This window comes from Poecile atricapillus, chromosome 2 (assembly GCF_030490865.1).
Source record: "Poecile atricapillus isolate bPoeAtr1 chromosome 2, bPoeAtr1.hap1, whole genome shotgun sequence".
NCBI classification, from domain to species: domain Eukaryota; kingdom Metazoa; phylum Chordata; class Aves; order Passeriformes; family Paridae; genus Poecile; species Poecile atricapillus.
Genome location: NC_081250.1, coordinates 105,214,801 through 105,236,194, shown reverse-complemented (window position 1 = coordinate 105,236,194; position 21,394 = coordinate 105,214,801). Strand labels below are relative to the sequence as shown.

General features: G+C 39.4%; 1 protein-coding gene across 1 annotated transcript in view; it reads left to right on the top strand.

Moving 5' to 3' along the window:
- Positions 1 to 4,170: 4,170 nt before the first annotated feature.
- Positions 4,171 to 21,394, top strand: part of SMCHD1 (structural maintenance of chromosomes flexible hinge domain containing 1) — a 74,018-nt gene continuing 56,794 nt past the window's right edge. The window contains exons 1-8 of the mRNA XM_058832158.1: positions 4,171 to 4,488; positions 12,163 to 12,238; positions 12,686 to 12,847; positions 15,505 to 15,587; positions 15,693 to 15,823; positions 17,380 to 17,494; positions 17,640 to 17,759; positions 20,057 to 20,223. Coding sequence (XP_058688141.1) covers positions 4,309 to 4,488; positions 12,163 to 12,238; positions 12,686 to 12,847; positions 15,505 to 15,587; positions 15,693 to 15,823; positions 17,380 to 17,494; positions 17,640 to 17,759; positions 20,057 to 20,223 — 1,034 coding nt within the window. The 5' untranslated portion in view covers positions 4,171 to 4,308. The remainder of the gene's footprint in view (positions 4,489 to 12,162; positions 12,239 to 12,685; positions 12,848 to 15,504; positions 15,588 to 15,692; positions 15,824 to 17,379; positions 17,495 to 17,639; positions 17,760 to 20,056; positions 20,224 to 21,394) is intronic.

Here is a 21,394-nt window from a genome sequence, read left to right as displayed (position 1 = left end):
TTTTCTAACAGGCCCAGTAAAAGGTACATAGAAGTCTATATCCAAGATGCCACCTCTTCTTATGTAGCCTTTGTTACCTTAAGGAGGAACAGCACTTTTTCTTGGATCATTTGGAATTGGTAGCATTGTTCCTACAAAGCATATGTAGGCAGTAGCATCCAGTATCAGTCAATAGACTGCCACGGTAACAAGCTACTAGAGAGGCTGTGCACCTTCTTCTAGTGAAGACACAGCAATTTTCATTATGTGTATACAAAATATTTGCTATCTAAAATGTCCAGCACTGGAACTTAGTTAATATTTGTTCTCAATTAAAAAAAAAAAAAAAAAAAAAAAAAAAAAAATCAAAAAATCAGATATTTAAATTTTTCCTTGCATAAAAAAAATTAAATACATGTAGCATATAACACTAAATATATCCGCGCGCACACACACACACACACAAAACCTACTTTCTTGAGCATCATGTGAAATATCAAATGCCAAGATGAACAAATTATTGGTTACCTTACTGTTACTATTAATTTTGAAAAATTATATGTGCTTTAAAATACAGTAGATGAATATAAATTATTTTTTCCAGAAAATAAAATTCTTTTCCACAAGGATGAAAATGATTGTCCAGTCATTCAAGAACAAAATACTTCATACTGCAAAATGAAACTTTGCAACCACAGGCACTCTTTAAACCAGCTTGGAGAAGGGTGAAGAACTTATTTTCATGTAAATTAAGTGCTTGCTTTTCAGGTAGAACCATCCCTTCCTCCTTGCAATAATAATAATTTTGAAACTAGATTAAATAGTTAATCAAAATTAACTCATCAAAGTGCTTTTTTCCAAAGCACTTAGCATTCTAAAATGGAAGTGCTGTCTCAAAGCTAGAAACAAGTACACTGTAAAAATTGTGTTTGGTGAACTTGTGAAGTAACAAGCATAGATACACTCTTCCAAATTTCATCAAGTCATTATTTAGAGGGGCTCAGAGTCACAGCCTATATAAAAACTCTCAAGAGACCCTTCCTCTCTTAACTGGTTAGTAGAAATACTCTTTATTGTCACAAAACTCCATACTGCTCATGCCCACTATGCAATTTGCTTTCTTGTAGTCTAATTGGGCACAGAGAATGGTAGAGTTACCTCCAGATGATGGCCAGTCAAAAGCGGTGTTCTGCAGGGCTCGGTGTTGGGGCTTGTCCTGTTTAATATCGTCATTGACAACCCAGGTGATCAAGCCAACCCTCAGTCACTTTGCACCAAGATGTGCAGAAGTGTTGATCTGCTGGAGGGGAAGAAGACTCTGCGGAGAGATCTAGACAGGCTGCATTGATGGGCTGAGATCATTGGGCTGAGGCTCAACAGGACCAAGTGCTGGATCCTGCCCTTGGATCACAACAACTCCATGCAGCGCTATAGGCTTGGGGAAGAGTCACTGGAACGCTGCCCAGAGGAAAAGGACCTGAGGATGCTGGTCAACAGCAGCTGGACATGAGCCAGGGTGTGCCCAAGTGGCCAAGAAGGCCAATGGCATCCTGGCCTGTATCAGCAGTACTATGGCCAGCAGGACAGTCTATCCTGTACTGGGCACTAGTGACGCCACCCCTCAAATCCTGTGTTCCTTTTGGGCCCTTCTAGGAGGACATTAAGCTGCTGGAGTGTGTCCAGAGAAGGGCAATGGAGCTGGTGAAGGGTCTGGCACACAAGTCTTATAAGGAACACCTGAGGATGCTGGGGGTGTTTAGCCTGGAGAAAAGGAGGCTCGGAGGGCGGGGGGCTTCTCTCTCTCGACAACCACCTGAAAGGAAGCTGTAGCCATGTGGTGGTCAGTCTCTTCTCCCAGGAAACCAGTGTCAGGACAAGAGGATATAGCCTTAAGCTGTGCCAGGAGAGGTTCAGATTGGAATCAGGAACTTTCTTCACTGAAGGGGTGGTTAAGCATTGGAAAAAACTGCCTAGGAAAACGGTGGAATCCCAGTCCTTGGAAGTGTTCAAAAGGCATGTGACAAGATTTTTTTGTTACTCATTTGTCACCTCTACTGTTTTACAAACCTCCTCTACATGCCATCACAACCCTTTCCTCAAAACCAAGACTCCTTAAAACAGAAGCAGCTACATTTTTGTGAGGGTTGGATGAGTGGACAGTGGGGTGGATTGAGAGCTGGGTGACTGACAGACCTCAGAAGGTCATGATCAGTGGTCTAGTTGGAGGCCTGTCATTAGTGTTGTCCCTAAAAACTCAACACTGGGCCCAGTACTGTTTAACTTGTCCATCAATGGTTTGGATGAAGGGACAGAGGCCTCCTCATCAAGTTAACTGATGACACAAAGCTGGGAGGAGGGGCTGATATCCCAAGAACTTCAATAGGGTGGAGAGAGAGATAGAACCTTCTGAAATTCAACCAAGGTATACACAGGTTCTGGCACAGGAAGAACAACCCCCTGCACCAGGACAAACTGGGGGTCCACCTCCTGAGAAGGACCTGATGGCCCCGGCGGACAACAAGCTGTCCAAGAGCCACCAGTACCCTTGTGGCCAAGAAGGCCAATAGCATCCTGGGGTACATTAGGAAGAGAGCATCACTAACAGGTCAAGGATGCCTCTCTACTCATGAGGCCACAATTGGCCTTCTGTGTCCAGTTCTGGGCTCCTCCGTACAAGACATGGAGCTCCTGCAGTGGATGTAGTGGATGGCAACAAAGATAATTAAGGGATTGGAACACATCTCTTACAAGGACAGGATATTTGGGCCTGTTCAGCCTCAAGACAACTGAGAGATGACCCCATCAGTGTACACACATAGCTAAAGGGGAGTTCCAAGAGGATGCAGCTAGGCTCTCCTGGGTGGTCCCAAGCAATAGGACAGAAGCAATGGGCAGGAAGTGATACACAGGAAGCTCCACCTGAACGTGAGGAAGAACTTTACTGTGCGGGTAACTGTGCACTGGAACAGATTTTCCAGAGAGGCTGTGGAGTCTCCCCCACTGGAGACACTCAAGAACTATCTGGGCACCATTCTTTGCTCTGGGATGACCCTGCTTGAGCAGGGATTTGACCATTTGACCCACTGTGGTCCCTTCTGTGAAAAACGAGGTTCACAATTTTTTTTTTTTTTAATAGAATTTAAAAGTTTAATAAAAAGACAATCCAGGAGATAAAAATAAAGTATACAGATACGGCTGGGTGTCTCTGCATTCAGCCAAGAGAGCACACCTTAGTAGCAAAGGGTTGTCCCTTAAAAACAGAATCCTACTACATATCCATAAATTCTCATACATATTCAGACATTCTTCTTAGGATTTTTGGTGTTCTTCTGTTTAGTTTTTCCTTGCCCCCTTTCCCAATAGATCAATCTTCTAGGCGCCACTAAATTTTATGTCCTTCGATAATGGGTGCCATAAATTTTTCCTTTGGAGGGCTTGGAGAACTGCTTGTCTTCATCTGGACAAGATAATCTTAGGATGCAGTGGGGTCTCTGACTATTTTCTTTTTTAGTCTCTGGGTGATATAAACAAAAAAGTAGTTTGTGTTTTAGTATCATGTTATAGCCTAACATATATGTATTACACCACTATTTCTAAGTTTCATCAGTAACAGAAATAAAGGAAACTGTATTAATACAACAAAATTTTCTAACCTTATACATATAACATTCATTATAATATTTGCGAAAAGCCAATAATATTATATGCTTTTATAACACTTCCAACCTGACCGTTTCAGAGTTTCTGTGATTATGTGAAACAACAGTGTTGGGATCTGGACTGGCCGCTTCGTTCGAAGGCAGACGGACTGGGATTTCACACCTCTGGTGTCCCTCCCTGGCCGCTCTCGGGCTGTGGCGGGAACGCGCCCGCCGCTCCCGCTCGCGCCTCGCAGCACGCGCTCCCATGGCCCAGCCCGCCTCTGCGCCTCCTGCGGCGGCGATCCCGAGCTCGGCCCCGCTCCGCTCCTGCCCCACCCGGCGGCGGAAGTGGCGCGAGGCGGAGGGCGACAACTCGTTCCGAGGTCGCGGCGGCGAAGCGGCGGTTTAGCTTCTCGGCCGTCCTCACGCGTCTGCCCGGCGCCGCCCCACACCGCCCCGCATCGCCGGCAGCAGAGCCGCCGCCGGCCCCCCGCTTCTTTCCCTCCCTCCCACCCTCTTCTTCCGGGCCTCCACGGCGCCTCCTTCCTTGGCTTCCGGGCTGGCTCCGCCTTCCCCTTCCCCGGCCGGGACGTATTTTGCCGGGCGGGGGCGCCGGCGGGCCCGGTAGCAGGAGCCGTCGCTGCCGCCATCGCTGTGGGACGGTTTCTTGTCTCCTCAGCTCCCCAACATGGCAGCGGCGGCGGGAGGCGGCCGCGCACCTCGCAGGCCGGCGCTGCTGACCCCCCGCGGCAACGGGGACCGCACCGTGTTCATCTTCGACCGGCGCCGGGAGCAGGCGGACCCGAACGAGAAAGTGCTCAGCTACAGCAAGGACAGCTACCGCGCTTTCCGCAGCGCCGTCTGCCAGGTACGCCGCAGGGCGGGCGGCGTCGGACGCGGCGGTGGCGGTGCTCCGTGAGTGAGGGTCCGTCCCTGCGGTGGTTGCGGGGCGGGGCGGGGATGTCACAGCCTGCCCGGGACCCGCCGCCCCCGCCGCCTGCCTCCGAACTTTGTTGCCGGGACAGGTGGGCGGCCATGGAGGAAAGACCGCGGCCGACCCGTCGGCGTCGCCTTTCTCCCGCAGCCCGAGAGGCCGGTGCCGGGCGGCAGCGGGAGCAGCCCCTGGCGGCGGGCGGGAAGGCAGCGGGCGCCCCCGAGCGCCCCCTCGCGGGGAACGGCGGCGGCGGGCGCGGTGCCTCGCTCCGGAGGGTGTCCGTAGGTGACACGGTGGTTGGTGTTCGGTCACAGCGCCGGCTCGGGGGTCTCAGAGGTCTCTTCTACCCTAAACGGTTCTGTGGCTCTGTTTCTGCTGTCCAGGGTGTAAGCGCCGTTTCCCGTCCGCAGCCGTGGCTGCCGTTTAAATACCGTGTCTGGCGGCGCCTTTGCCCTGCCGCGTGTCCCTTCGGTTCTTTTTCCTTGTCGTGATGCGAAACGAAACTTACTCCGTCTTTACAGTTCGGGGAGGTGGAGATTGTTTTCCGCGTACGGGCTGTTTCCTGTAGTTGGCTGGCGCTTCCAGTAGGCATCGCCCGTTTCTGTCATAGTTTCGTTTCCTGAGCGAGTGATAAATGCCATAAATCTGCTGCGAGCTAGCTGCCTGCATGTTTTACCATGTGAAATGCGCAGGGAAATCACCTCTAAGCATAAGTGTAGTATCAAATCAAGACAAGAAATAAATTAATTTTTTTTTTGTGATTATTTGCTTAATGCCTAATAGATAAAGTATAATCAAATTATTTGCAATCAGAGAAAGAATATTAGGAACTTCTGCAAGTTTGTGTCACCAAAACATCATTCTAATAAATGTTCAATAGAGGTACTTCTGTTAATGATTAAATCAGTCCATCTTGCACTAACTGTATTTTTGTATTTTAGGCCCTATATTTGTTCAGCAATTTTAGCAATTCTGTATAACCAGAAACTAAAAATAAGTATATTTTAAACATGCTATGTGTATGCAAAGCAAATTTCTCCTTGATTTTTAAAGATGCTCTTGGAAGTACTGTAATATCTGTGTAAGATGCAGTAATACTGTTTTTTCCAAAACTATCACTGTATTTCAGACTTTACTGAAATTGTTTCTGATGTTTTGGTGGGAAGAAGGATGCAGTTCGCATACCTTTTGTGTACTTACGTAAAGCTGTATGGTGTGTCAGTTGATTTGGAAAGCTGACTGGCTTGTAGGTTCCTGGTCAAATTCAAGTGTTGGCAACCCAGTCAGATAGTCTTTAGGATTAGTTATCCTGGTGCAGTTGCTAGATGTGACCAAATATTTTCTGGTTTTGAAGAGTGGTTTCTAAATTCTTGTTCCTTTAACAAGTGGTGCCATACAAAGTATTTTGATATGAGAAGCCAGCATGAAGCTAACGTTAAAATTTTGGCTGATAGCTGCACTGAGTATTTGTCATTGTGATTTTAGAGATGGTGGTTTATGATGGTCTTGTGGAAGGTACTGTCTTGACTCAGACTAAGTCTAGTAATGATAGCATACTCTTTGTAGAAATTCTAGGGTCCCGAGCTTCCTTCTGCTTGCTAAAAGTTGCAAATCTTGAAAAGATGCCTGAGTTAAAGCATTGTTCTGGACAAATATGCTTGTGACTTCTGTGGAGATCTTGTGTCATGCAGTTTGCCTCTTCTTTTTCTCTGGTTTTCCGTCAAAATTGTGATAAAACTTTAAGAAACCTCAAAAACCTGTTCTATTACTGGATCTTGTGATACATAGCGATGTTCTAAGTGTTTCTGTTAAACTCTCAGTTCAATTCTTAATGACTTTTATTGATTACTTTTTGTAAATATTTAGAAGTGTAAATATTAAGAAGTATATCTTTTAAGTATGACAGAGGAAAAGGACCTTCAAGTTCTGCAAATGTTATCCTCTGTAATTTGTTCTTTAGATGGAGATGGTGCTGTCAATAAAGGATGGCTGGAAAAGATTTTAGAATATTAGTGTTTATTGCTAGTTTTTGTCTGTAGATAGTCTCTAAAAACCATTTGACCAGAAGATCTGAGCTCCTGTGTATTCCTGTATTACCGTAATAGATAAAGTTTTGCTTGAACTCCAAGAAATGCTTAGAAATAATTTCTAGCTTTTTTTTTAAATTTCAGCTACTTTTCTAGAGACTTTTGGATTCCTCTTTCTGTTGGTGTCCAAAGATGTTATATCTAAGTTTGTGTTCAGACATTAGGGAAGCTCATTCGGATTATGATTAGAGATGACTGTTATCATACTTTCCCTGCTATCATGAGTGCTTAGTCCTAGGTCCTCACTAAGAGATCCTCAGCAAGTTGTCTTCAGGTCGAGAATTGTCCTAACAGTGGATTGGAAGAGTTTATTTCGTTAGCATTCTTATGAGTCATATACAGCTGTTCTCATTTACTTCCGACAAGGTCTCCACTTAATCTTTTTTTTATTTTAGTTTTTGTATTTGCTACTTTTATTAATTACCTTAATATTACATGGCTGTATGAATAATTGACAGAGATTATACAAAAAAGAGTTCTTGGCTTCAAAATCTGTGATTTGAGAAGGCAATAGTTTCCCTTAAATGCATACTATGACTTTCGTCCATTTGTTGATGTAAGACGTTTTTCTTTATTTGGACTGATAATTCTTCATTAAGTGGGATAGCTAACTGATAAATGCCTGTCTTTCAGATGGTAATTTGGTAAATAGTATGGGATACTCAGTTATTCACATGCAAAATTACAGAAGTCTAAGGCTTCTCAGTGTTTGGATGTGGCTCTTAGCTTCATTTTTTCAGATTCCTGGACAGGTTTTTTGCAAGGGAGCTGCTGGATCTATTTGAAATACTGAGAAAGCTATATTGCTTTTTGCCATGTTGGGTAGCTAAGTAAATAACTATGAAGGATAGCATTGAAAATGGCATTATCAGATTTCTTTATGTTTAACTGGTTCAGTTCAGGTTCCCCATTAGAGGTTTGCATTGGCAGTACAGTTCTAGTAGTCAGAAAAAATACTTCTTGGCTGTGGATGATGGCTCCATGGATGTTATGTCTCTGTTATCCTTTGGCTGCATCACCAAGCTCTAAGGCCATTTATTCTCATCATTCTCATGCACTGTCTGCTTGGATTGGTTATGGTAGGATGATACAGAATTTTAAGGGTACAGAAGTTGCATATTGTAGGGAATAACTGTGTTGGAAAGATTTGAATTCCAAGGAGTTAAATATCTTTTCTAGAGGTATTGGTAGTTTTGGTTTCACTGTTCTACCTTTATCATGTTGAAGAGTGTTCCATTCCTTCAGTTTTAAGTCACCTCCAGAAGTTCTTATTTTATGGTAATAGACTGACAGACCAGAGGAAGCAGAAAGGACTCTGTCCTTACAGTATGTTATTTCTCCTTCACTTACCACCTCAAGCCTATTCATATGACTGCAAACTGTGGTGGTACACACACAAAGTTAAACATTTTCTCGTTGAACACCTTTTCCAAGGCAGATAGTGAATCCAGAGGCAAAATCTATGTTGACTTCATGCTGAGTGTCTCAGTAGCCACTGAAGCATAGTTGGCTCAGTAGCCAGGTTGATCTTGCTGTGCGTGTGCAGATCAAGTAGCAGTAAAAGTTTTGAGCTTTTGTGCTGATATGTGAAAGAGAAAAGAAACAGAGGCTTGTTTGAAGGAGTGTAAACTGCTAAGGCCATCTGCTGAGTTTTCTGTGATTTGAGGGGTTGTGTTTTGTTTTGAGGTTTGTGGAGTTTTTAAGGTTTTAAAGAAAACCTGTCACTGAAGCTAGTACATAAACTGAACCTTGCTTCTTGATTCAGATTTGAAGGTTGAAGATATCACAGTTCATTCACACTTTCATGTGTCATACCTGTAAAGTGCTCTGCTAAAAGCTTCTTGGGCATGTGACCATGTCTCAAACTCCTTTAGTATTATACTAATCTCATGTCATAAACACCTACCAGCAAATTGAGGGTTGGTAATAATACTAACTTTATTTATCATGAAGCATAGACAGTGCTCCAGTTTCTAACTGATCCTCCAGTTTATAAAGAAGGCATTTCTCTTGTCTGTACAGGCAGCTTTTCTGCTCCTGTATCAATCCACGGGTTTAAGGACTGATACCCTGCTGTGTGCAAAACAGGCTCAACTCAGGATTTTTGTTTTTCTTAATTTAACTTAGTGCCCATTAACACAAACTTCTGATGATTGAGTGGGGGGAAATAAATCACTCAGAGAAATGCCTTTCCTTTTTCTAAAATTTCCCTTTTCCATACTCATCTTCTGTCATACACCATTCTTTCCCCATTCCTAGTCTAATAGATCCTTGTTCTCCCAATGCACATCACATAATAAATCCCAATTCCTTTGGATAGGCAAGAGGTGGTGTGAGACATCAGGGCATGTACAGGACTTTATACTGCTGCTCTTACTGTTTTTTTACCTGCTGCAATGAATTTGCCATAGGTCACAGCTCCATGGGAGTAGGAGGACAGAGAGGGGAAATTCTATGCCCTGACATGGGTCCTCCGTGGAACTCAGCACCTTTGGGACCATACCTTCTCTGGTGTGGAGAATGTCCCTTCAGTTTTTCGATGTCCCTGGCAATGTCTCCTGATGCATCTCCTCTCTTGCTTCTCATTTGTCTCTTCTATTTCCTTCCTGATAAGTTTGAGCAGAAGCACCATGTGCCCTTCTGGTGGAAATTTGGGTGAGGAGTGAGTTGTTTCCATGGATTTGAGAGCTATCTGGAACTGGCTGTGGCTGTCTCAATCTCAGTTGATTGGCTCTTCTCACACTCGTCACCCCTGCAGCTCTCCAGTGTCAAAGCCCAGCAGTGTATGCTCAGCATGCTTCCAAGTGTGGTTTAGTGATTAACTTGGTTTTCAGTCAACAGCTGTGGTTGTTTTCCTAGAACATTAAAAATTTGGCTTGTTGACATAATCTATACTTTTCAGGCTTTAGGTGTCATTTTTCTGTTCTCTATACACATAACTGTTCATCTTTTTACCATTTTAACTCTTGAATATGCATGTAGCAGTAATATGTAACCAACAGTTTAGGGATCCTTGCGTTTTCACGTCTGCCTTTTCTAGCTTGTGGATTTATTTGAAGCTTGTCTCTGTTTTTTCCCCAACATCTTTTTCTTTCATATACAAAAAGATAGAAGCTTTCCACTTAGTTGTTTAAACACAGTAACCTCCAGACATGCTTTCACTGTGAACGTGCAGAGGCATTTCTGGGCATACTGGTTGTATTCTTGAAGATTTTGATGACATGACAAGCTTCATCATGGTTGTACATCTAGATTATCATAGGATAACTCAGATTTATCATATGAATGTGCTTCTGGGTTGTCTCATGAATCTCATGAATCTTGACAAATGGAGTTGTATGCATCTTCAGTAGTTATTTGGAAAAGGGCATGGTGCTGGGCTGAAAAAGACGTGGCAGTGAAACCCGAACTTCTTACCAACAAAAGGTATCATGATATCTCTTACATGCACAAATCTTACTGAGAAATTAAACATTTGACCAAACATGGTCAGAACTGAATGAAAATCACCAGCTGTATAAATAAATTGTTCTAGTAGGTTCACTTTAATTCAGGAATGACCAGCTGCTTCTCATTCTGGAAATCACATCCACATACTGGCGCAGCTGTGCAGCCCCATTGCTGCTACCTGGCAGAGTGGGAAGAGACAGGGACTAGGATAACCAAGAATGTAGGACAGAGGGAGGGAGGAAGTAAAAGAAGTAAGGCTTATGTAGAAGTGAAGCATTCAAATTGAGTAATCCCCAAAGTTTACAGAGGATATAGCCTGTTAAACCATGGCATGGACAAGAAAGAACAGTTACCGGCAGTTCAGACTGCCACACTTGATCCGTGTACTTACCTAGTAGCTTGTGAAGTGGAAAGGTCCTGCTGCCAGTGAACACAGAAGTGCTGGGTTCACACAAGAAATTAAAGCATAGCATGCCAGGCTGTTGGAGTTGGTTTAGTTGAGGCTCACCTGTGTGGTATGGGGGAGAGGACCGGAAGGATGAGGCCGTCCCTGCTCCCATAGCAGGCTGCTGTCTTGTACGTGCACTAGCTGATCCTAACTTCTTGCTGTCTTAAAGTAAATACTGCACTCTTCATAAGGGTTTGAGAGCAGAAGAGCCTTTGGGAGATTGAGAAAATAGGGAAGCTGTAATTATAGCTGGAGGGAAGGATGCTTATCTGTGCTTTCAGATGTAAACTCTACAGTTACTCTGTATTAACCACTGACCTCGAATGGCACAGTAGGATGTTAGCTTTCTAAAATCCATGTATTTTAATGCTTACTTTTCTTGCTTTGAGCAATTTTGTAGTTTTTCCTGCACAGATTTGCTATGTGGAAATTCGTGTAATGTGAAGGGTAAAATTGATCTGAATGTAGAAGAGTTAAAAAAGTATCACTCCAGGTTCTTAAGTCTGAGTATCAGTCTCTGTGTCATCTGCATTTTTTCACTGGCACCAAGTGCTATGAGAAATGCAACAATTTTTCTAATTTTGCTGATGGATAATAACTGTAACTTTAATGTGGTCACAGGGAGAAAGTAATTGAAATATGGAAAATAGGGTCCTAATGAAACAATTAGTAGTATTTAAAAATACTTTCATGGGTCTGAGTAATAAGGATGAAAAGAGAGATGTGGGAAATCATGAGGACAAGCTGCTGCAGAGAATGCTAGAGCTTCCTTCAGGGAGGAATCTGGCTAGAAGTGCATAAAACACCTGTCTGAATTGTTACGCAAGACTGAGTGTGTTGATGGAGTTTGATGAGACCAGAGTTGGCTTGTACTTGAGTTTCAAAGACCTGGAAAGGCAGGAGAAGATACAGATATTTATTTTATTTATTATTACTTATTTTTTGAGAAAGAAATTGGTGTTGGACATCAGGGTGCAAAAATGAGGGTAAAAGCAGAAGCATTGAAGTGCATGTAGAAAACAGGATTTATTCTGTCTAAAACTACAGTAAACACATTCAAAAGAGGGCATCAAAGTGGCAAATATTGCTTAGATTCAGAAGAATAAACTTCAGTGTTTTAACAGTAAAGATTCTTTCTGAAAGAAATCTTTACTATTTTTTTAGATGTATGATATAATTGAAGAGCAAAAACTTTAATATCCAACGTTAAGAAATATTAGGTTGGCTTGGTGTCTCAAGAGTGTGGTTAAATATGGGACACGCTCTAGATCATAACTATTGCTGTTGTGGTTTCACGGTCAGAAGTAGAGCTGTTCAGTCTTGTTCCTCTGCCCTCAAGGGGATTATCTATAAGACAATTCTTCCTCCTTAAAATTCCTATTGCTCATTAGAGCATATTTTTATTTTATGCAGGTAAAAAATCAAACTACTCTAGGATGGACAGATTGGGCTAAATTGAGCAAACAAGTTGATCCTAAATTCAGCTGTGTTCTGAGAGATTATGTGATTACTCATCAGTGTCTTGTGACAAAGTAAATAGACTGCATCTTTTTTGTTTTAATGTTTCTGAATAGTTTTTGGACTACTTAGTTATCATAAATAAATAATCTTCAATTTTTGTAGGCATTTGGCATACCCTCTGATGAAACCTTTGTTATCACCACAACAAATAGGAAGGAAATTACAGAAGATAACTTCAGTAAGTATCTTAGATGACAAAATAATTACAGCTATTTCTTACACTGATCATAAAGGTCACATGATAATTGTTTTTGCTCTATGACATGCAATTATTAACTGAAAGTACAAATCCTGTAATAGTTTGCTGAAAACAGTTAAAAAAAATTACTTTCACAAACACATTTTTGATGAGTTAGTATGATGACAGTTACACTAAGTATCTTCCATCACAAATTCTGTAAATTATAAGAAAAAATTACATGTACATAGCTGTCACCTGAGAAAACCTGCATTATTAGGCTTGGAAATGTGAAAAGATATTAACTGAAATGTTGTTGTTAAATGCTGAACAGGCAACGCTTAGGAAAATAGAGATTACCTGTGGCTAAACCCATATTTTTTTTGAGAGCAGAAGTTGCCTGATGCAGTGCTCTTCAATGTACTTCGTATTTCATCTTCACTGCAGGTGATCTTGTTCATGAGGGAGTCACTTTATATCTGCTACAGTCAGTTGATCAAATGTTGCTTTTGGCAACCAAGGAGCGAATCGACTTTCTGCCGCACTATGATACACTTGTCAAAAGTGGTATGTACGAGTACTACGCCAGCGAGGGCCAAAATCCTTTGCGTAAGTACATGCAAAAGTAATCTTGTGTAAATGATGTTTATATGAATATAATGTGGTTATGAGCAATTCAACTTATAATTATAGCTGCTAAAAAAATGGCCTTAACTGTAAAAGAACAATTAACTACATTTTTCATACAGATTTTTCTTTTAAAAAATTTTAAAAGTAGCCACCTAAGAATTCAGATTTATGGAGGTACATTCTCAAATACTTGTTCAAGAAGTTTGGGTGTTTTAGAACTCAAGTAACTTCAGCCTGAATAATCTTGTGCATGTCATTCAGACAGGTTAGCATTTGTCTTATCAGGTTTTTGTCTCCTGTACTAAACTGTGGACTTTGTGTTTAAGTTTCATGAACAGTTTTTGTGTGAGTTACTATAGAATTTTGTGTGCCCTCCCAACTGGGGTGCTACAGGGCTTAACTTGCCAACAAGAGCAAGTATTTCTTTAAAAAGATGCTGTTTTAATTAGTTTTTATTTGAGTGGTCCATGAAATAAGTAACTAGCATTTTGTCATGTTTTACTTAATAAATTACTTTCTGTTTATGGCTTCTCTGAAAATTCTGTCTGTGGCTATGATTACCTTCTAAGTACTATGTACTTCTTGGGTAAAGTAGGTTCAAAATTGCACAGAAAAAAAATGCCAAAAAAAATCAAGACTTAAGCATGATATCATTCCCATTGTTTTAAAACAATATCAAAAATGTCTATAAATAGCAGCTGTATTTTTAAGGACCAGGCTTTCCCCTTTCCTCTTTGTGTACATCATTTGTTCTCTGCCCCAGCAAAGGCACTTTTTTGGTTTTGGTTTGGTGGTATTGTGCTCAAAGTGCAGTAGTAGTTGAGTCAGTGGTACATCTATCCCTGTGCACAGGAATTGCTGTGTAAAGCCACACAGAGCATTCTGTGGAGATTTGTGCTTTGTTCTTGCCAGCAGACATTAGTGGACCTGTTCCTCTTCAGCACAGAAACTGACTGGAAAGGCCAAGGTGGGCCAGGTCTGTAGTGACCACACCCTGTTGTAATTCGATTAAATAGACAAAGTGTTAAGTATTGTGAGGGCTCTAAACCGTAGGAAACGACCTTTCAGTTGTTTAAGGGTGTGGTGGATCAGACACCAGGAACCACCCTTGGGAATAAAGGAATAGAAGAGTCATAGCAGTTATTTAAATGACTTTTTAGAGCACAAGGACTATTGATTTCTATGTGGAAGAAATCAGGCATGGAAAACAGAACACTAGCATGGCTAAGTAAAAACCTCCTGGTCAAACTAAAACACAAGAGGAAATTGCATATGTGGTGGAAGCAGGGGCATGAATACTGAGAATAATATAGGGATATTCCGTGGGAATGTACAGATGAGATCAGGAACACTAAGGCACAGCTGGAGCAAATTTGGCAAGGGATGTGAGGATGAATAATAAGGGTTTCTACAGATACATTAGAAAAGGATGACAAAAGAAGTTGCACTCTAAATAAATGAAATGCGAGGTGAGGGGGTCTAGTGGCAGCTGATAGAGAAGACTGAAGTACTAAACAAATTTTTGCCCAAGTTTTCACTGGCAGCAAATTGCAGTTTTGAGCCTGTATAAGTGTAATGCAGCTGTTGCTTCCTATATACAACATCTCTAAGGGCAATGCCTAACCAATTTCGAGTGTTAATGAAGGACCATTGTTCTTTCATATGGATTATATGAATCACATAACTAATGCTCAACTACTGTTTGCAGTGAAGAAAGCTGCAAAAAAATGCACTGTTTTTATACTTCGATAACAGCTTGAGGGAAAACGCCAAATGCTTCAGTGTTGCTGTGTTACTCTAATACTCAAGGGTTTTCTTTCACATATCTGAAGTGTGTGGCCAGTGTAAATTGCATTGAAGCATTCTGAAGAACTCTGCAAATGGTAGGAAATAAGGTTTCCTTTTTAGAGAGGCTGAATGGAAATGTCTGTTCACTAAGGCTGGTCAGCCAGATTGAATTAATCTGAACTTGATATAATTTTCAGATTAAATGCAATTTTCCAGGAAACTTAGATAGTTTTACTTTAATAAGGCTTTAATAAGGGCTCCAAACATTAATGGTTAGAAACAACACATTTGTGCAAATGGTTTACTTGACTATTTCTGCTATGTATTGCTATGGATCTGAGAGAACTTTGCTTGTATTTATCATTCCCTGAAATCCTTCAACCGTTTCTACAGTTTTATTTGTTTTTATAAACAATTAACATTGTAGTTTTAGATGTTTCATAAAATTTCAATGCAAGTTTCTTCAGTTAATTCATTCTTCCCTCAATATTTTATCAAGTCAAACTGTTTTTCACATACTTTTGACTCTCCTATGAATCACAGAACTTAATTCCTAGTCGTGAAAGGGACAAATCTGCCTTTTGGTGAGGAAACAGTTAATTTATCATGGTTCTTTCCAATAATTGTGTTCATACCATTAAGAGATGTGAGACATTTAGGGATGAAACAAATCAGACAAACAAATAAAGTACATGTACAAAAGCTATTTTATTTTTTAAACAAGGTGTTATGTGATTTTGATTGTTCTGACAGGGCTTAGGTCTTGCCTTTGTTTAGGTAATGGGTTATCTTAAATGCTTGAAAGAAACTGCTATAAGTGGGTGTCTGTTTTTCTTCAATTTCTTTAGCGTTTGCCCTTGCTGAATTGATTGACAATTCTCTGTCAGCTACGTCTCAAAATACTGGTATTCGGAGTATACAGATAAAATTGGTAAGCTAGAAAAACTTTAATTTTTTGACATAATTTGCATTATCATTTTTTTTTTCCTGTTGCTCCTTGTTAATTTGTGCTATTTGTTTGTCTTTCCCCAAACAGTTGTTTGATGATTCCCAAGGAAAACCAGCTGTTGCTGTAATTGATAATGGAAGTGGAATGACTTCTAAGCAGCTTAACAACTGGGCTGTATATAGATTGTCAAAGTTTACAAGACAAGGTGACTTTGAAAGGTTAGCAAGTTCTAAGTATTTCCACAACAGTTATTAAGTTCTGCAAAGGTCCACAAAAAATGCTTTTAAGACATAGCTTTATACCAACACTTAGCTAAACCCTGTCATTTTATGATTACATAAATAGACCCATACTTATTTCTAAGTAGGAAATAGAGAAACTTCGTAACATGAAACTACTCTTCTGTTATTGTGACACTGAGTACTTTTTTGTTCTTGGGACCTTTTCTAAACTGTCTTTTGATTGCCTGCATAGAATTAGGGGCATGCTGTGTCCTACAGAGGATATTTGTACTGTGTTCATCTGTTACCTGAAAACCTTTCAGTAGTGCATTAAATGATGCATTCAATATATATTAAGCTACTGGAATAATAGATAAACTGATACACGGTTTTAATTCAAGTTTTCTTTTATTTAAGCTTAATCCTGTATAATGTATTATAATTTATACCTGAAGATGTCTAGTTTTTGATGCAGGCTACGTAAAATAAATGCTTTGCATTTAAAGAAGAAAGTGGAGGTTTTATGGTGGGCTTTGCTACTTATGTGAATTAACTTCATAGGTTTGAATCTGTTCTCAAGATATGTTCCACCTGTACAACTAGGCTTAATCCTGGTGTATAAAATTCACAGGATTAGTTACATACAATTTTGAGCTTCAGTCACATTTTAAATATGACTTAAGCCTAGGATTGTAAATGTGAAGATGAGGATTACAGCCTTAGTCATATCTAATTTGTCATATAATTTGTCCTATGAGCAGGTAGTGTAAAAAGTAATGGGGCTGTAGGAAGTGACAATATGACTGGGGGAAGTTTTTTTGCGTTGAAAGCGTCTCCAAATAGAAAGTCAATGTTAAACAAAGTCCTAATAATGTTTAAACATCTGGAGATAAGTGTATAAAAAGTGATTCTGGGTCATTTGTAAAAAAGTCCTTTTGAATTTGCTGTAGGTGAGTTTAGTGACAGAAATGCATAGTATTCCTAAAATGCAGGTATCAGCTGTGGTTTATTACCACTTAATGGGAGCATAGGTGTAAATTATAGCAGGATACCATCCGCATCTTATTTTCATTTGGGACTGCTGTGATTTAAAAATAAATGTTTGTCCTAAACTAGATGAGACTGTTCAAGGTGACTTAAAAGATATGGAATTTCACTATTGATAGTATATGTCACCTCTCCAAGTCTGCATTTAGTAGTTGGTTGGCATTATTTCCTGCTTTGACTTAGTTTTATGACAGGATGTTGTCAGAAAGATCAAGCTTCCTTTGTAAGCCACTTTCATTTGAATAAGGTGTGGTTTGCAAGAAGGGACAGAAATGTTTTATGACTTAGGAAAATACTTATTCTGTCATCATTCTTTTAAAAAGAGTACATCAAGAATTCAGGCACATATATTTTAATGTTACAGTTTTAAAAGGTATAAAGTGAAGGATTTTTAAAGAAAATGCCAGGAGGAAGAGCGTAATATAAGCTTTAGATCAGAAGTATCTTTGGTTTTTTTTAATTACTTCTATCTTGAAAAAAGTTATTAAAGACACTTCTATTCTCAGTGATCATTCAGGATACGTACGCCCTTTGCCAGTGCCTCGTAGTTTAAATAGTGATATCTCATATTTTGGAGTTGGAGGCAAGCAAGCAGTGTTCTTCGTGGGACAGTCTGCCAGAGTAAGTCAGTGTCAGACTTTAATTTTATTTTAGAACATTTTGCACACAATCAGATTACTAACTTTTAATCACAGCGTTAAAGTATTTTATGATGTTAATTTTAAGTCTTATTTTGATTTTAAATGCTGTTTTTTAATTAAATCAGATGATAAGCAAACCTGCAACATCTCAGGATGTTCATGAACTTGTCCTTTCTAAAGAGGATTTTGAAAAGAAGGAGAAAAACAAAGAAGCAATATACACTGGATTCATTCAAAACAGAAAGGTAAATAGCCTTAAGACTCTTGCATTTGTAATTGAAAGCCTTTCCCAGGTTAATATGATTTAACTGTGTAATATTCTTGTAATACTTATCTAGAGATATATTCATCTTTTTGAATCATTTGCACCCTGGAGTGTAAAATGGAGTAACCAAGAACTTGAAGACACTGTATCATAATGCCTCATTTTTATACCATGTTTTTTCTTCTTTTCAGTTAAGGTTAAATAACAGAAATGCTTTACAGTTTTACATGTCAGGTTAAGAAAAATACTTTAAAATACTTTTCTAAGCATAGCAAATTTTTTTGTTGCGTATGAAACAAAAACGAATTTTCTTTGAAGCAGTAAGGAATAAATTAGGGAACCAAATTGTACTTGTTTAGAAATATGTAAGACTAATCTGCATGTGGGAGAAAGGTCCAGCCAGACCAAGAAAACCCATTGGTTTTACAAATATTCATTAATTTTGTAAAATAAATGAACTGTTTAGCTGAAAACTGAGCTCAACAGTCCTAATGCTTTTCATGAAGAAAAATAGTCTAAGTAAAAGAAGCTGTAAGATAAGGAAGAAGACTGAAAAGAACTGTTCTTTGGACGTTTTTGGGCAAGGAGGGAAAGGCAAAGATGTACCTAAGGGTACAGATGGGAAGAAAAATGGGTGGTGTGTATGACAAGGTAGTCAGATTTTGAGCCCATATCTGGTGGGTTATATCAATGTTCTTGGTTTTTTGTATGGATGAGAAAGGAACAAGGAGGTAAATAAGGTTTTTATCATGCCAATCTTGGGTCAGTGAGTTGCAACAAAAAATGAATTGCCAGAGTTTTGTTTTTATTCTCTGTACAATATTGTTAAGAAGGTAGACTCATAACAATAGAAACTGAAATAAAAGCAGACAAAACCTGCTTTATTGTAAAGGGTACAAATGCTTTCCCTCCGTTTGATATTAAAGAGAAAGGGTGGATGATATAAAGTAGAAGACAAACTAGCGGGCATAAGCTGGAGGAAATAGCTGAATGAGATGCATAGATACTACTAAAGAGTTCAAGAGGGTGGTGCAATCAACTGTTTGAAAAACTGTGGTAACAATACAAAATTAAAGTTAAACTGATACAGTTAAAAATGCAAGTAAGTTGTATTAGAGTTGAAAGATAACTTATAACTATCCAAGAGGGAAGAAATGATGTGAAAAACTCAAGGAATAGAAGTGAAGTGTGAAGATAATAGAGAAATAACTCTTTAGGATATTTTTAGGATATTTTTGCAAATCATTGAAATACCTAGGCCAGTTCATTATATTGGTGTGAAATAAAATGTGTGAATTCATCTTGTTAATGACTTGAAAATGTCTGCACTACACATACATCAGCAAGAGAATACTGTGGCAGAAGTAGAAGTTGTAAATGGATTACTAGTATGAGAAGAATAATTGAGCCTTTAAGCCATTCAAATGGTGAAGTTACTTTTGCCAAGAAATCAAAATGTAATTAATGTGAAACAAAAGAGAGTCTAGAGCAAGGCCATAACACTGGAGAGAAGTGGCATTAATGGTATCTCTGCTGTTATCTTTCCTTGATGGATAATAGGCACCTGTCTCCACTGCAGTTGTATCTCCAGACTGTTTAATATTTCAAAGAAGTAAATAGTAATTTTGTAGATGAGATAGATGCTAGGAATGTAGGAGAAGGTGCCATGGTAGTTTGTCATCTGCAGTGGAAAAGCAACCAGAGAATGTGGGAGTGAAATTTTGGAAGTTCTTTCACTCTGTAAATTTCTTCCACGCTGTACAGTCATCAGTGCGCAGCTTCTCGGTTTGTCAGATCACTACTCGTTATTTCATCTGGAATTGAGAATTCACCTTTTTGTCTTTTACAGCAAAAATGTGTTTCTTCTGCTTCAGTTTCTGTTATAGAAAGCAGCCTATCTCTTTAAAAGCCAATAACTTTTTTTGGCTTTGTTTTCTTAAAGAGGAAAATGTCTTGCACACTTAATGCTTCCACTTGATGGATGAGAACGTGGATATCACATAGTGCTACATTAACCTTGATTAAATGCATTTCTAGACTGCACACTTCAAGTGCTGTGATGAAAGTGAGTTGAAAATGAACTGGATCAGTGATGTCACATTCTCAGCTTGTTGACTTTAATTTGGAAACTTTTATTTTAAGCTTTAATCCTTTGTGATACTTAGCATCATGTGTTCTGTATTACTTTTCTGTTACGTCTTTTAATCCCTTTCAAGTTGATAGGAATTCAGAAATTCAGTTTACATCCCTGCTCTTATTATTTTACTCTTTTTGTAGCCATCTGATTCTACTCACATCACAAGTGATGATGAAAGATTTCTTCATAATCTAATATTAGAAGAAAGGGATAAAGAGAGTTTCACAGCAGTTGTCATTACAGGTGTACAACCAGATCACATGCAATACTTGAAAAACTACTTTCATCTTTGGACAAGGCAGCTGGCGTAAGTTGGTGATTTAAAATATTTGATTTAAAAGTGGGCTACTAACAAAGATAATTATATACTGATTCCTTTTTGTACTTCGACATTTTCCTTCTTCTTGTTAAGGCTGTTGATACTACAATTAGTCTCCCTATTCTAACCAATTTTACAGGAACTAACACAACTGAATGCTCTCCCCCCAACCAATGATGTGACTTGATGATTATACATAGTTATCCACTGTAATTTTTAGTACCCTACTCAACTTAATGATGTATTACTCATGTAGTAAGTTGTTCGTCTAATTACTAATAACTTAATGATTAGCTGTGCTCCTAACCTTGGTATATAGCTTTGTATTTATAGTTATAGGGGATCTTTTGGTTGGTTGACTTTTTTGAACAACCATAAAAGAAAGTACTGCTGCTTCATCCCAGTTTAAGAAGGAGACGTATATATGACATGGTCTGCTATATACTGTAATAACATCTTCAGTGGACCTGCAGAGCCTGGAGGTACCTGTGATAGCTGTGAATAGCTTGGCCTTACCTGTTAAGATGATGGATCATCCATCTGTATATGTAAACTGAAGTACGAAGTTGTAGACCGATTTTGAAATCTGGCAAACTATAGAAATTTGTTTTCAAACTATGATTTTATTTTTGTGATACCTATAATCTGATAATATATATACTTTAGAAAGGATTAATATAAGAATTAAATAATATTTTAGTATGTGAAATATCATTCAGTGTTGCACATAAAACCTTGTTGCTGAAAACATTTTTTATCTCATGAAAATATAGAGTACATCTGTATGCAGGGAGTAACTTAGGTCCCTCATTAGCTTCCAGGTGCTTGTCAAGTGAACACTCACATTTAAGTGTGTGTCAGTTCTTTCCAGCCATCTCTTGAACTGAAAGAGCTGCCTGAGATCTAACCCGGGGCAATTATTGAAATATATGCCCTGTAACTGTTACAGTAAGATAAATGATTTAGCCTTCCAGTGCTACAGAGTCCTGTGTCACTCTTTCAGCTGTAATGGTCCTTTTCCCCTTGTACACCTCCCCATTCCCCTCTGCCATGCATTTTGCCACATGTGCATGATGCCAGTTTTATTTCAGTTTAATGTGCTGCAGCACAGCCCTCATAATTTTGGATGGTTTGGAGTGGAGATGGACGTCTAAAATAA